Here is a 17,183-nt window from a genome sequence, read left to right as displayed (position 1 = left end):
TGCAGCCCACAAGCACAACAGAGCCCCCCCAAACACTAAAGAGAGAGGGGAGGCAGGGAGGGTTCTGACAATAGATATCTCTGTGCACCCTCAGGACATCAGTGCTCTGTATTCAATTATTTAAGGCATGCAGGGAAATCTGCCAGAGAAAGCACAGGGTAAGCAGCAGTGACAACGGACTGGAATCTTAACCCTTGGCTAAAGCAACTAGCATTCATATTGTGTGTAAAATGTACAGTGCCATTCCTTACAGGGGGTGTCAACTCCAAAATAATGTAAGAAATGGTGAGTCTAAGCAATTTCCCAGTGTACATTCATTATACGTGTGCAATGGTTTTATAGTTATATGTATACATATTTGACATTGACAGCGGCATCTGTCTGTCCCATTCTATTCTCTGCACCAGTGGTTCTAACTTTTAAAACAATGTAACAGAAGGCAGCTAAATAACAGACCAGCAGTGGAGACAAACACTGCTTTCAATTCCAAAGCTTTTGAAAATGCAAAATATTATTTATTAAAGAGCTTTAATATTCCATTTATTTCCCCTTTTTTCTGCATATTTACATTTGAAAATGTGAGTTTTTGCATCACCTGTTGATGTCCACTAGGGGTGCTATTATCAATTGCTGAGACACTCACAGCTACACATAAATTAAATTACTAAACATAGTTAAACATGAGTACATAAAACACCTGTCTCCCTCTGACCCTCATCAACACAGGGCAGGACCTATGGCAATTCTTCAGGACAGTTCGGGTGTAATGTGCATAAACCATGGTGTATTGCACTCATTTTACTTACTTACCAGTCCTGTACTAAGTAAATGACACTGAATATCTATTCTCTGTGCATTTGCTTTTGCAAATATAGCTGTATTAAGCTGCCATTCTCCATAGACTTAAATGTTACAGCAAACTTAGTGGTCAAAACATGCAGTATATTGGTATATGAAAAAGGTCTCTTCTAAGGACACACTGTAAAAGCTGCATTTCTGTGTACTGTAAATATGTCACACGCAATACTTACACCTACATACTCTTATTTAGTTACAGTAAATAAATATACAGAACTGGAAACTATTGCGGAAATAAACAGTTTTATATATTGTCATTGAAATGGAGTATGTGTTTCTTATGAAATAGGAGGGTTGTGGGTGCACACCAAGGCTAAGTAAAAATGTGTTTAAATACAATGGAAGTGCTACTGATTTGGACAATTGATCAATGCACATTCCCTGGTCCCCTGTCTCATAAGTAATTCAGTATATATGCAAGTGCATGTGTTTACAAAAACAGGGGTTTTTAGTTACAAAGTTATGATCATAAAGTTGATAGGCCACCATACCACGTCAAGGTAAACCCCATACCAAGGTCCCTAACTGTTTACCTCCGGTCATAGTATAAAAAGGCTTGTACCTTCCTGCATAGTAGCAATACTTGGGAGAAGTGTCTCCTGATCCTTGGCATTAGTTTCATTTTGAGGGCTAGATCCTACCCTGCCACTAGCTTTTGCTGCTTTTAAGAGAGAGCACTGCCCAAACCAACACCCATTTTTTAAAAGCATAAGACCACCATTTAAAGGCGTCGGTGTAAGGGTGATACAAACCATGTGAAAGCTTAGTCTGCAGCTTCTGGCTATAGGAGGGTTGTGGGTGCACTCCAAGGCTAAGCAAAAATGTGTTTAAATACAATGGAAGTGTTACTGATTTGATCAATTGATCAATGCTCATCCCCTGGTCCCCTGTCTCATAAGTAATTCAGTATATATGCAAGTGCATGTGTTTACAAAAACAGGATGTGTTTCTTATGGCCACACTGGGCTGAATCTCAGCCTGCGTTTATCCAGACTGCTCTTCTTATTGCAAGGATGCAGTGAGAAATACAGTGCAACACAAAACAGAGCTTTCTCTGAGCTGTTTATTCTGTGGGAAGAAGGAATCATCGGACAAGTGCTTTGCTACTATCAATGCTCCCAGAATGAGTAAAAAAACTTGAATAATTCCGTGCAAATGCTTTATTATTGTGTGTCTGTTCAGCTATAAACATACATATTTAATAGCCTTGCAGGCAAAATGGTGCTGGGCCTGCACACATCTTGCTTCTGCAAGCTTAGAGTGAGTGGCAAGGATTAGAGTGCACAAATGCGGTACAACTTTTGTTCAAATATAATCATATATTTACTGCAGAAATCTAAAAACACTTCTCAGGGGAGCAGGACAACATCATGTAAATTGCAGGAAAGTTTATAATCGGGAACAAGTTAAACAATTTTTTCATTTTGGAACCTTAAAGGGCAACTATAATTGTATTATTGATATGTGTGAAATTCCATTTATAGTGATGAGCGATTCTTCTCGCCATGTTTGGTTTCACCGTGGATTACTGTGTTTTGTGGAACAGCGCTGTAAATTTTGCATGTGACAAAAATGTTGCACCTACAAAGATATCACCCATAGACTTTAATGTGTTTTGAATTTTTCACTGAAGCAAAACAGAAAGGATTCCCTCATCAATATCCATTTAGACCTAATAGGTGATGTACCACAATGACCTGTTTGCTTCATCTGCATTCTATGAAGGTGATACTGATCAGCTTGCAATTTTAGCCACACTATGGGCTCTTACAGACGAGCGTTTTTACCTGCACTCCCCTGCATTCCAGTTTCATGTGTTCAGCTGCAGGGGAGTCCCCCAAAGAGGCAATTTTGGAAAAACTAAACACCAGATGCAGTAAGTTTTACTACCACTTTATTGCCAGTGAGAAAGCATTTGGAAGAGGAGATTTGTTTCATTGCACAAGGCAGCAGCAGATATAGCTTAGTGGCAAAGGATGGCGGGTGGCCTCATGTCACAGAGAGCATGACTAGACTGAAAGGTAATGATGTTTAACTATGCAGCTACGCAACTAATATATTTGATCAACTGCAACTAATATTAGTGACCAACTAATATAGGATAAATAATCTCTGGCTGGGGGTGTGATGCATTTTATTGAAACCCTCCATCAGCATATTCCTTCTAATGCAATATTTGTGGAAGCCAGTGCAAGGAAAAGAATTCTTACTTATAGCAAATCTCTTTTCAAAAACCTTGTGTCTGATTTATGAAAAAAAAATCATTATGGATCGATCAGTGGTGCAATTTGCACTCTGTCCTGCACCTGTGAATTTCCAAGTATCTGCACTCAAAAGAAAGGCAGGATGTGGCGCTTTAAAAGGACACGTGTGACAAAATGTGAAATCTCCATGGCTTCATCTATACCTTCTATGCGTGTCGCCAAATCAATCAGACAAATTAGATCCTGCAGACTGAATAGACAATAGTTCAGAGGATAATGTGTGACCAATCAGAGTTCAACTGTATATAGTGCTCACCACCTGGTGGATATTCCCTAACCAACCGACCGGGAATTTCCTAAACATTTACTATGGTTTCTATAACTCATTGCCCATTAATGCTAGAAGTAATTTAAAGTAATTTCTTGCAATTTATTAATATATTATCATATATATGATGGGCAATAAACAGTCGATATTAATTATTTTCGTTTAATATAATTATCACTGCAGTACCTTATAATCAGTGTATATGCAACATTTTTCCCCAAGCTAGAATCACTAACAGATACTGGCCATGCTAAAGGAAAACATCCCTGCACCCCCACTGTATAGAGGGACTATTTAAAGGGGCAAGTGACCTTTAAATTAACTGTTAGGGCTCTTACAGACGAGCGTTTTTAGCTGCGCTCTCCTGCGTTCCGGTTTCATGCGCTCAGCCGCAGGGGAGCGCAGTAGTAGACGCACTGAATTATATACAATGGGGCTGTACTCACACAGACGCATGTAAGCGCCGAACGCAGGTTGGGACACAGCATGTTGCATTTTTCTTGTGTTCGGCACTTACATGCGTCTGTGTGAGTACAGCCCCATTGAAAATAATTCAGTGCATCTACTCCTTCGCTCCCCTGCAACTGAATGAATGAAACTGGAACGCAGGGGAGCGCAGCTAAAAACGCTCATTTGTAAGAGCCCTTAGTATGATGCAGGCAGTGAAAAGTGCAAAGAAAATCTGTATTGACATAAAGCAATAATTAGACATCACTTGCCACACTGCATTTAGTAATGATCAAGGAATTACATGTGACAGCTTGAGCATCTATAGACATAATTTCATTTTATTTTGGATAATATATAAAATGTAATGTTTAATGTTGCATGGGCTGCATGGTTACTTTCATTTAAACCATTTTGACAAGTTATTTCTGGAAGGGAACCCTGGCCTTTCACCATGATAATACCTGCATATTCAACATCTCCAAAACTGTGGGTATTAATATGAAGTTGGCTTTCCACTAGATGTTAGAACATTGTTGGTGGAATTTGTTACCTTTCATATTTTAGAGTTAGAGGTTGGTGTTCTGATTTAGAATATTCAGTATATTATATGACCAGAAGCATGTGGATGACTGTCCAACATCTTCAAAACCAAGGGTTTTAAAATAAAGTTGGCCATTCATTGATATCATTGATATTAAATTGTGCCTCTCCTCTTCTGGGATGGCTTTCAACTAGATGTTAGGACATTGTTGGCAGGATTTGTTTTCATTTAGCTACAGGGTATTGGGAATAAGGCCTGGCTTGAAGAGGCATTCTGTTGTCTTCAGCAGCCCACTCCATAAATACAAACCGTCTGATTACTGTGTATTGGAGACCAACCAATCCATGCAATCAACTCTGTGCACCAACACATAAATAAACCACTTTAATCTTGGAAAATATTATTGTATTCTTTGCGTCATTATTTATATGTAAAATTCCCAGAACTCTTGCTTGAAATGTATTGCTTTAATCCCATTCCTGTTGCTTAGTAACCTCCGCTGGTATTTACAATTAATAAAGTCTATGGGTGCACCTCAACCCCAATTAAAACTCGGCCTATTGTTCTGTCTCTAACCTTAGCCTTTTGATCGCTGCCAGACATGAGCTAATTCATTGTATTATATCCTTTTTTTATATGCACTCACAGCAAGAAATGCAATAATATACCCACAATAATGATTGTGTTCTTATTTAGCTCTATATTTCTGAGAGCACTTTGTCCTTATTTCATTGCAATTGCTTTAATGCTGATATTTGAGAAATGACTGTGTCCTCCAATACCATAAAGTCATGTACAATGGGGCTGGGGGTGCAGATATGGAGAGTCTGTGGCATTCTGAACATTCTGAACTTATGTCAATGAATGCTACATTCTAAGAATCAAATCAGCCTGCGGGCAAGAATACCTCTGTAGGAGGCTGAACTTGCTGTGGCGTCTCTGGGCATCCCCTCATTTGCTCTACTCCTAGAACCACAACATTGCTGCCTTCCTACACTGAGCCCCTGTCATAAACATACCCAAATATCACATGTATATACAGTACTGATATATATATATATATATATATATATATATATATATATATATATATATATATATATATATATATATACTAATATATTTTCTGACACAGTATTGCATAGTAAAAGAATATGAAAATAGTCAGGTCCATCACCTATAACCTTTATTTTTATTTGCAATTAACAAATGCTATATATATCTGTTCAATGTATAGTGAATGCATGACGAAGTGCTGAAAAATACACAGACCTTGTTTTAGCTGATATGTTTATTTGCAACAAGCATTTTATTTAATTCCTTTCAAGCTAATATGTGTATCAGTCTGCCCTCTAGTGTAGAGAAGAAATAAATTCATGGTCTTGTTCTGTCAAGAACCTGCCTAATCAGACATATGATATAAGTAAAATATATGACGTAAGGGGTCTTACAATAATTTAACAAACAAGCGTTGGGATCAGAAGGCCCTGCTCACAAGATCTTGCAATCTAAAGAATGTTTTGCACTTGGGATTATCCAGTTAAAGGTTTTTTCCATAATTTGGATCACTATACATTGGTTTAGAATTATGCACCTTATTTAATGCCTACAGTCTATTGTAATAAGATACTTTACTAAAAGAGATAAAGGACCCTAACAAAAGAGGGGCTCATTTTACACAACTACATGTCTTTAAAGGGGAAGGTAATCCTCATAGAAATCAAAGTAAATATGTTTATGCTATGTACAGTAAGTGCTATGCTAAGCTTGATTGCAATTTTTTTTTCTCTTCCAGCACCTGCATCAGTCCAAAAAAAACCCTCCTACATAAAGATTTTATTTCTCCCCCCCCCCCACCCCCACTTGTAAGTTGCAGCAAAGGTCAAACCACTTTGGTGGATTTCATCTGTCCAGAGTAGTAAAATGGTTGGTGCAGGGGGGGGATCAGAAAACAACACCTTCTTATGTGCTTCAATGGGGTGGACACGTTATATAATTATATATTTTATATAATATATGCCCATGTATCTAGTTACTAATTTACATATTTGTATTATTGGCCTACTGGCCTATGACCACTTTCTGACACACATTAACATAGTGTCTGGTTAGGGGTGGATCTTTCTATTTGGCTTTTGGTTGCTGACCCAGCTGGATGTTCCCACTGAGCCTAGGTACAACAAGGCCTGGTTAAGCCTTTCTGTCCTAAAGGGACCAGCACCTCTAGAGACAAGTTGGGGAGCAGGGACCCTGTGAATTAGACCAATTAGAGATAGGATACTACCTATTATAGGACTCTCTAGGAGAGTAAGACAGGTGGGTTAAACAGCATGAGCAGCCTGTGCTCCATCAAGGAGGTGTAGCAGGGAGTATCTTCCTAAGGCTATTAGATTGCCTACAGTGAAGGGACTGCAGTGAATAGGGTGTCAGGTTTGGACTGTTCTCCCTGATTACTCCACTGTGTTGAATCCAGACCACTGTTGAGGTAATTCTCCCTAGAGGGTGGTATTTTACTACTTCACTATATCCTTAGGGAGTTCCTGATCCTCTATTGATTTTACACATTTGCCTCTTTGGACTGTAAGTAACTCTGTAGCTCATTTGTCTCTGACAAATAAATTGTTCCTTTTCTGTTTTACTGCAAGAACCGTTCTCTCTTTTACCTTTTTATGCACAGTAGCCTATGGAAGTTGTACTACACCATACCTTCATCTCTTCTTAACGGAGGCTCTGCCTTTAGTGTTGAAGTCAAATGTAACCCATGCTCTAATGCACTAGCTGGGCAATAACCCAATTGGCCTTAAAAAGTGTTTAGGAGGGTTTGATTCCCCTTTAAGAAAATTCTACAAACCATTATTGCAGTCAGCATCCTTAGGTGAGTAATTCTGATTGTGCTGACTGTTTACTGTGTGTTTCATTGACTGATTGTTGTGTTCATTGCTGGAAAGATAAATTGGAGCTAATTACTCCCATTCACACACAGCGACACTGTTTGTTACAGTGATCTGTCAGCAGAGATTCCTTATCAGGATTATCCACTCTCTTTAGACAGATGCAGCCCTCTACATGGAGTGGCGATTAAAACCCATGCACAGAAAAAGAGGATTGACGTTGTGAAACAACACACAAGATGCAACTGCTTTTTAAATCGGCATTGAGGGTATACATTTGCTCCCCTCGTGCTCTTGCATACTATATGTGGCATAGTAAATTACCAATGGTGCTGTAGGTCTAGTAACCCATAGCAACCAATAAGATGTTTACTAGTGATGGGCGAATTTGCGCCGTTTCGCTTCGCCGAAAAATTTGCGAATTTCGCGCGAAATTCGCGAAACGGCGAAAAATTCGCGAAACGGCGCCGGCGTCTCGTTTTTGACGCAGGCGCCCGTTTTTGACGCCGGCGCCCGTTTTTTTGCGCCGGCGCCCGTTTTTGACGCCTGCGTCCGTTTTTTCGAAAAAAAATTTTGACGCTGGCGAATTTTTTCCGCGAATTTTCGCGGGCGTTTCGCTAATTTATTCGCCGGCGGCGAATCGCGCAAATTCGCCGCGAATTCGCGCCTGGCGAATAAATTCGCCCATCACTAATGTTTACTTTCAATAACTAGGCCAGTAAATGCAATGAAAATGATGTTGCCCACAACAGCAGAGCTAGACCAGCTTGTATTGACACCCAACCCACCCCTAGCCCCACTGCTTGGTCCCATATTGTCCCACAGCTCACTCGCCCGCTCTGATCCCATCTACTGCTTTTCTACCCCTAGTTCTGGCTTGCACAGCAGAATCTTTCTTTAGGGTCTAACAATCTTTGAGCAATTTATGCATTTGCCAGAGAAATATTATAATTTGCACATCAGTCAAGACTTCACTAAGCCCCCTCTATCCTCTAGCTGTGTGTTCAGCTTCTAGTGTTATATATTTACAGTACATACATCACTCAACTCCTCCACCTTTATATCTATATGTATCAGTTGGCATGGATAGACCACACAGTGGAATACCCTATTTTGTGCCTTGGAACTATTCAGTTAAAGAATAATGGATCACCCCCTCTCCTTTACTCCAGCTGCATCAAGTCTGCACTAAAAGCTTTACCCTCCTTAAGCTGATGCTTATTATTTTTATGCCAGGAAAAACCATGAAGGCAAAAAATAGGTGCCGGTGGCAGTTTTGGGGTAATGCCACCTTCATTCAAGATCAGGAGTCCCTCCTAAATTGAATAAATTGTTCCTCAAAGGGTAGCAGAAATGCTTGGATTGAGCAGAAATATGTGTTCAGAATAACAACTTCACATTGCAAGTTCCAAAAAAACCCATCTGGTTCTATTTCCCACAGATTTACTCCTCTAGGGTTAGAAAGCTGCGTGTGTAAAGACTGACAGGGCTACCAGAGAAATGAGCAGTGCTTTATGGTTTGGTTCCAGTAGATGCCAGAGGAAGAAACGTTTCTCGGTTTAAAGAGAGAAATCTAACATGACAGATGTGCCACCGGTGCAATGTGTCTCCTGCTGTTGTATGATGCATGAGTCGCGGCAGCCCATTTGTGCTCAATTCAGCACTTAGTAACATACCAGAATGCCTGCTCTGCATAGGTTGAAATAATGTTCGAGCTGCTCTTTGCACAGTTATGCTGTATACACAGGGATTTGTAGTTTATTCTGAGACCTAGAATATGGGATAAATGTGGTCTGATGGTAGTTGGATCCCACACACACTACTTGCACTTTCCTCATTCCGACCCCACCATAATGCATCATTATGGATGATTAGAATGCAGCCTTCATTTATTCCCTCAATATATGTTTGGTTAAGTCACTTCACACACCAAGGGGTGGAGCTACAAGAGTTTTGGGTCGGGTCCTTGAAACTGATGGTCCCCCATGGAAACAGTCTGAACAGTCTGATGCCAATGTACAATCCCACAGCCAGGGAATAAAGAAAATAGGTGGATAATGGAGGTAGAATTAAACAGGTGGTAGTTGTTAGTGTTAGGATTCAGATGTAAATAAGCAGGGACTCTGCACCAAAATTTGCATTGAGGACCAAGGAAATAACACACATGAGCTAGGCAACCCACAGCTCTGCATATAAACAACTTCTCCCAGCATCCTCTGCTAACCACAGATTGTTCGCAGCTCGAACAACATCTGAAGATCCTAAGTTTCTCATCTCCTGGTATGTTACCTTTAATGGCATCTACCAATATTTGCATTTTTTTTTTTAATCTAAACATTTTTTAGTTCAAACAATTATGTACTCACAGATATTTTTAGACACTCATATAGGATAATGCAACACAATTGTGCCAGTCAGAGTCTATTAAATCCAGCACAAAATGTACTAGAGACACTGCATCCTTGGAATTTGGACAGGGTGGCCTATAACTATCTAGTGTTTGGCTTCATATCAACAACTTAGGTAAAGCAATTAGCATAGAGCAGTGGTCCCCAACCTTTTTAAACCATGAGCCACATTAAAATGTAAAAAGAGTTGGGGAGCAACACGAGCATGAAAAAGTCCCTTGGGTGCCAAATAAGGGCAGTGATTGGCTATTAGGTAGCCCCTATGTGGACTGGCAGCCTACAAGAGGCTCAACTTGGCACTATACTTAGTTTTTATGCAATTTTAATTCACTTTTCAAGCCTGGAATTCAAAAATAATCACCTGCTTTGAGGACTCTGAGAGCAACATCCAAGGGGTTGGAGAGCAACATGTTGCTCACGAGCTACTGGTTGGGGATCACTGGCATAGAGGTAGTACTGAAAGGCTCTTAGGTCAATAACAAATGACAAAACACTTGAAATTTGTCAGGGTCAAACTGGACCACCTGCCAAAATTCCTGGTACTTTCCAGTTTGTCCTGCTTGTAACTGGGGCAAATATTTTTCTCAGCTGTACCTGTTATTAACCCTTGATGTACCACCAACCTTTTGAGTGGGCGAAACCTCAGTGAAACATACAATTTGGATAGTTGCAATTTAAACACATTCTCTGTATAATCACGGCCTTCAGTGGAGCAGTAACACTTTCACAGGGCTCAATATCCTAGCTTTTTACATATGTAACTGCACACTGCCAGGGGGAACACACCCTCATAGGCACACCTCTTGGGTCCTGGCTGGCTCACTCTCCAGAACTAGCCCTTCCTCTTATGTTCTGGCTGGCTGGATTCCTGCTGGAAACACTATGCCACTCCTAGTTGGGGCCAAAGCTGACCATGCTAGTTACCTTGCTCTCTTACATTCCCTAGAGAGTACTATTACACCACTAGGCCTCACACTACCTAGGCTCAGTACCCCTTCCAGGATATGAATCTACTGCTGCTGCTGTAGTGCCCTCTGCTCAGCTTTCTTCCCATGATGCAACTCAGCCTCGCTTACTGAAACTTCTCCTTTTATAACTTCCTATACTCCACCCACTGGGGACTTTTCCTCACAATTGTTATCCTCTATCTCCCCATAGTGGCCAACCTAAATGTATGTATTAACCATTACATAAACATTTTTATTAAACCATTAACATTTTACCCTATTACACACTGCCTGACACCACTACCTACCAGGGTCAAACTGGACCACCCACCAAAATTCCTGATATTTTCCAGCTTGTCCTGCTGCCTGCCACCACTACCTATCAGCAGTCCCACAGAGCTGAAGGAAATTTTGAAGTTAGAGTGGTAGAGCTGGTCTTGGGGGTCAGTTCCCCAGTATGACACTGGAACTGGCATTCTTGGCACTGGAACTGCAATCACCTGTACCCTGTCTGTTAACTCTTGGTTAAGGTAATGATCATTTTTAAACACAGTAAGTATCCAGGGCATCATAGGTGTATGTGTGGATCAGAAGCAAAAAGTGGGCAGAGCAGTGACATAAGTGGGCAAATCAAGATCCATGTGACGATGGGTAATAAGATCAAGCTGCAAGCAGGGACTGAGTTAGTTAACTTTCTGCCAAATACATTGCTGGTAAATTACAATACTGGCCTTGGTTGGGTGGCAACCCTAGGAAATCGCCATTCAAATTAACCCGGCCTATTCATGAGTGGAGCCATTCTCTGAAATCATGTTGTGCTCTGGGAATTATTTTGTGTGTCATTATCCTTAGGCCATGGTGTAACTATAGAGGAAGCAGACCTTTCATACCGGGCCCCTCAAAAGTTTTTTGTGGGGGGACCCAGCGTGATCTTGTTACTCTAGGGTCTCTGTAACACAAGAGGAGGATTTTAATCAGTTAAAAGTCTCCATTTATTAAATTCAAAATATACATTAGAGGTAAATGTAGAATTAATCAAGCATGCATCTTAAACTGGGCCACAACTGGGCCACAAACTTCCTTATCACCTCCCATAGTCATCCTATTGTGTTATAACCCCCTTGCAGAAAGCATAACTCAATGTCTGGGATGGGGCAGTCTAGCATCACTGGGGTGTGGAATCAGCCATACAGAAATGTAATAAACCTGCCAGGTGTACAGATTTAGCCAACACAATGGCTTTACTATTTAAGAATATATTCTCACTTTACCTTAATTACAGTGGAGACTGACAGTGGCCCCAAGGGGCTATAAAAAGTACATTATATTCTGCTCTGGCTGCATCTTGCTTCACTGAACTTTAATATATGAAGAGTCAGTATTCCTAGGGCTATGGCAAAGCTGCAGGGCCTTGAATCTATAGTGCATACATCCAAGTAGCCCTGTCAATCAAAAATGTTTCCTAGGAAACCAAAGCAAGAGGAACATTGCTGTTTTAAAAATCAACCTCTCGATCGCTACATGGAATGAATTGCTCTCTAGGTTCCTTTGTGAATGTGGAGGTTCCCAGGGTACCAACAGACCATATGGTAGAGGGTGGAATTATGCAATTATGATGTCATACATGTTGAGACAAAACTGACAACTTAAAGGGGGCATGATGCTGAGGATGAAACCTGCCTATACAGATTAAGCCATTACATACAAAATACTAAAATAGCTTGAAGGGCCACCTCTGTATACAAATAGTCAAATTATTTTTCTTTTATAGCAAACAATATGTTAGCAATTACATACCCCATAAATCTATCTGTATTACCCTAATACTCACTCTGCATGTCCCCAAAGCACATATGATGAGGTAAGAAAGGATTTGCCCATGTTTAGGTGTTCCTAAGCCCAAAGGCAATCACTTTCCTTTTTAGCTGAACTAACTGCACTTACGTTGCAGCAGCAGAAGGGTTACATTTAATTGGCCTCTGCTCTTATTTCTCCAGTTTCAGAGCAGCTGTGGCATCTCTTTACCTTGAAGCTGTTCCACTGCACTGATTTCACTAAATAAAAAGAAGAGATTACCAGTTTTGCCCTTCACCCCCCCCCCACCCTGATGATTTAGAAGTGGGATGACCCTGACAATGGGGATATTAGACTCTCTTTTGGGCACCCCTGATTTAAAGCTAGGGATGTCGCGGACTGTTCGCCCGCGAACTAATTCGCGCGAACATCGACTATTCGCGTTCGGCGAATGTTCGCGAACGTCGCGCGACGTTCGCCAATTTGGGTTCGCCTTAGCTGGCGCTTATTTTTGCCCTCTCACCCCAGACCAGCAGATACATGGCAGCCAATCAGGAAGCTCTCCCTCCTGGACCACCCCCACACCCCCTGGACCACTCCCCTTCCATATATAAACTGAAGCCCTGCAGCGTTTTTTCATTCTGCCTGTGTGTGCTTGGAAGAGCTAGTGTAGGGAGAGAGCTGTTAGTGATTTGAGGGACAGTTGATAGTAACTTTGCTGGCTAGTAATCTACTTGATACTGCTCTGTATTGTAGGGACAGAACTCTGCAGGGATTTGAGGGACATTTTAGGTTAGGTAGCTTTGCTGGCTAGTAATCTACCTTCTACTGCAGTGCTCTGTATGTAGCTGCTGTGGGCAGCTGTCCTGCTGCTGATCTCTCATCTGCATCTGTTCTTCAAACAACTGCCACCTAGCTGTCTAAATATCAATAATAATACCGTCTCCAGAAACACCTCCCGAGTGACGTTTTTCAAGCAGCAATAATATATTCCGTATCCAACGGCTGTAGTGTATACGTTGACCTTGCAGGCATTATTTGCCCAGTCTTTAACCAAGTGCCACCTAGCTGTGTGAGCTTTTTCACATTCCGTGTCCAGAAACATCACCTGAGTGACGTAGTGTGATTTCTGCCCTTTACAGCACAAAACGCAGCGCTGTGTCAACAATGGATTTTTCAGATACATTTTTGCCCTTGATCCCCCTCTGGCATGCCACTGTCCAGGTCGTTGCACCCTTTAAACAACTTTAAAATCATTTTTCTGGCCAGAAATGTCTTTTCTAGCTTTTAAAATTCGCCTTCCCATTGAAGTCTATGGGGTTCGCGACGTTCGCGAACTATTCGCATGTTTTGTCGCAAGTTCGCGAATATGTTCGCGAACATTTTTTCCGCCGTTCGCTACATCCCTATTTAAAGCTGATTTTAATCACCCAGGGGTGGATAAAGTCCAGATCTGGTACATTATAGTACAGGTTTACCAAGTTTCCTTTAGCCGTGGTTTTCCCAAAAAAGAGAACATCAATGTATTGAGCAGAATATTGCATCCTTGAATGGTTTTAAGCAATTGATTTATTTAATTGGATTGATGCCTTTTTAAATGCCTGCTTGTGCGCCTCGGAAGATTAGAATTTGCTGCCTGTCTCCCTCCTGCTCCGCAGATTGTCTGCCTTTAATGAGTTTTTCCTCCTTCTGCCCTTTTTACTAGATTTTCTCAGCAGCCCTGCATTTTCTGCTTGTCTGCACTGATGATTTGCCCCTCGCCCCTCCCTGTGATGGAGCCTCCCTGCCTAAATGCTTTGGAGTCTCTGCCAAGACAAGATGCACTTTATAAATAGCATTTATATTCTACTCAATAAAGAGTCATTCAGATAAAATTACTTCATGCATTATTCAACCCTTCTTTGATTTGCATGAATCGAACTAAAGGCCTAATTAAACAGAGGGTTCGCCATGCACCAGGTACCCAAGGCTCACAAGGGAGGTGCAGCTCATGCCCGAGGCTTGGTGATACATTTTCATAAGGGCAAAAGACAAGTGACAGGGGCTTTATATTAAGTTGCATAGTGTTATGTCTACCCGGGGCCAACAGACAGGTGGAGGATGCCAGTCTGTCCCCATTTACACCTCTCCCCAAGCTCTAATATATTCACATTTAGTCCTCGCCCCATGTGTCTGCCTTTCAACTTTTTTCTCACATGTACCAGTCTTTTGCACCCTCTCTGTCAATGTCTTCCCTTTTCATTTCTGTGTATCTCCCCTTTCGCCTGTATTACAGTTCTCATATTCCCAATTTGACTCCCCTTCCCTTTCTCTCCCCTTGGTGCAATGCATTCATTGAAAAGATACCTCTGTGTATTTGTACTCCTGGGGCTACATTTTTCACAATCAGTGGGTATCTGAAAAAAAGTTTTTTAAAAAAATAAGTATTTGTATTTTAAGGCGGGTAATTATGTTGGGTAAATATTTTTGTTTCAAAAAAATAAAATGATACTTCAAGCAAGTTGTAAAGTTTTTATAATCTTAAAATCTGCTCAAATAAATTAGCAAATTACAAGAATTTGCACAATATTCTAAAGCATGAAAATAAGAAGAACCGTTTTCTCTGTAGAAAACTGAGATTTAATTTCTGCAAACTGCCAAGAGATGGCAGTATTTCCTTACAACTCTAAAAAAAATATTAGACTAATGGAACCGAGACACCTCCCACCAGCTAATGGCTCATCCAGAGCACTATAATAACCATAGACAAAGAAAGCCAGAGGTTTTCTTCCATGCTCGGATGCTTGCAAACTCAAACTGATAAAGAAAAGAAATCTTGTTTGGAAAAAATTGACTGGCAATCTTTCTCCTTCCCTCTTGATGAAGCAAGAAACCAATGTGGCAAATCTTATGATTAATGGGTGATTGTCCCTGAACTCTCTTTTTCTATTCCATCAGAAGCACCTGTTTGACTTTGTTCTACAGCCACAAGAAGTTTAGGAAGATGAACCAGACAGAAGCCGGATTACTGTTCTCCAACGGAACTGACTCTATTGGAAGTATCTTGGGGTGTTGCACCCCAGCTTCGGTTGTAACAGACGATGGATTTGAGGTGCCCCCTCTTGACGAGAGGAACCTGTTTATCATGCGAGTGGTACAAATTGCAGTGATGTGTGTTCTATCCCTCACAGTCGTGTTTGGGATCTTCTTTTTGGGATGCAACCTGCTAATAAAATCAGAAGGGATGATTAACTTTTTGGTCAAAGACAGAAGACCTTCCAAAGAAATTGAAGCAGTCATCATTGGCCCTTATTAAAAATAAAATTACTGGTGAGAAAAAAAATGACACTGATATTCTCAAACAGGTGTCCGAAGCAACAACGGTTGCCTTTTTTTGATTCCCACATCCCATCTGTTGAAGGAATCAAAATCAAACCAAAAATGAGACCAGATTTCTCATGGACAGAGTAAGAGAGAGGGACCAAGATGTGTTGAAGTTTATTCTTTATTCTTTTTTAAATTTGTGGCTGAAAAATCTCAGAGACTGTCTGATGGAAGTAAAAATGAAGATGCAAATGACATTTGTTGTGGAAATACAATTTTTTGCTGCACTTTAATCAGGAACCACCTCTCCCATCCTTCATTCAAAGCAGAACTTGTGAGAATGTATTACATATCAGTATAAAGCACAGGCTTGGCTTCTATGTCTTACTTTATACTGGAAAGAGGGATTCTTTGCACTGTTCTGATTGTTATAACTTTATTACTACTGCCTGACTTTCCTAAGAGCAAGTTCATACAATACCTTTGATAAATGCGAGAGCATTGTTAATTGAAGACTGTTACATTTTTGTTAAAAATGCTCACTTTGCTGTTATTTTTTTTTTCTCTTTTTCTTTTTTTGCAAAAAGAGGGGGGATACTAAGAATGTCTGTTTATTTCTTTACTGTACGGTAATTTGTATATCTCTACTAATATATCTGTACAGTTTTTGGTAACTTGCTTTTTTTCCTACACTATCCCTGGAAGTGTAATATATATATATATATATTATATTTAGAATCTATCTAAGAGGCATTATTGATTGGTTGTTTCCCAATACAGAGTTTTGTATTCTTTCAATAGGCTTTGGTGCTTCCACTGTTAAAATGTTTTGAAATTCTTTCATGAATGCTGGATATGAATTAGACAGAAAAAGGTTATTATATCTTCCAGACTGTCTTCAATCTGATTCTGTGTGGTCGAGGAAATTTGGTCCCATAAAAAAAAAAATGGCTGGTGAAAATTCAGGAAATGGAATTGTTTTTTGTTATTTATTATCATTCGAAAAAAAATCAAACAGCTCCAATTATTGCATAAAAATCTGATTTTTAAATATTGTGTTCAACTTTTATTTTATTCAAACGCTTGTTCAGTCTCCCAGCAGTTCATGATGTTCAAATTGTTTATTTTAATTTTGATTTTGGAGCATGGGGCTCTAGATATTGCATTCAAATCTGATTTTTTAAATATTTGATTCAACTTTTTTTCATGTTCAAACATTGTTTCCCAGCATTTCATGATGTTCAGATTTTTTTACATTTTATTGTAACAGCCTGTTGTAAAAAACATGGGAGGGGATACAATTAAAAAAAATACATTTATAATACAATTTCTGATATTTACTATGAAGTTTTTTTTGTTTCTAGCATATGGAGCCGCGTAACCAAAAAGGAACAGTTTCATGACGTGAAATAGTTAATGAGGGAGCAGGTGCATTTTTGATGGAGTATGAAACAAAACA

At 40.1% G+C, this 17,183-nt stretch overlaps 1 protein-coding gene across 1 annotated transcript; it reads left to right on the top strand.

The window, feature by feature from the left end:
- Window positions 1-15,146: 15,146 nt before the first annotated feature.
- On the top strand, window positions 15,147-16,732 carry rprm.S (reprimo, TP53 dependent G2 arrest mediator homolog S homeolog). The gene has a single exon (XM_018237860.2). The coding sequence runs from the start codon at window positions 15,405-15,407 to the stop codon at window positions 15,714-15,716; it is 312 nt and encodes a 103-aa protein (XP_018093349.1). The 5' UTR covers window positions 15,147-15,404; the 3' UTR covers window positions 15,717-16,732.
- The last annotated feature ends 451 nt before the right edge of the window (window positions 16,733-17,183 follow it).

The sequence above is a fragment of the Xenopus laevis genome, chromosome 9_10S, assembly GCF_017654675.1.
Source record: "Xenopus laevis strain J_2021 chromosome 9_10S, Xenopus_laevis_v10.1, whole genome shotgun sequence".
NCBI lineage: Eukaryota > Metazoa > Chordata > Amphibia > Anura > Pipidae > Xenopus > Xenopus laevis.
Note: the sequence above shows the minus strand (reverse complement) of the source record. Positions and strands in the feature narration are given on the sequence as shown.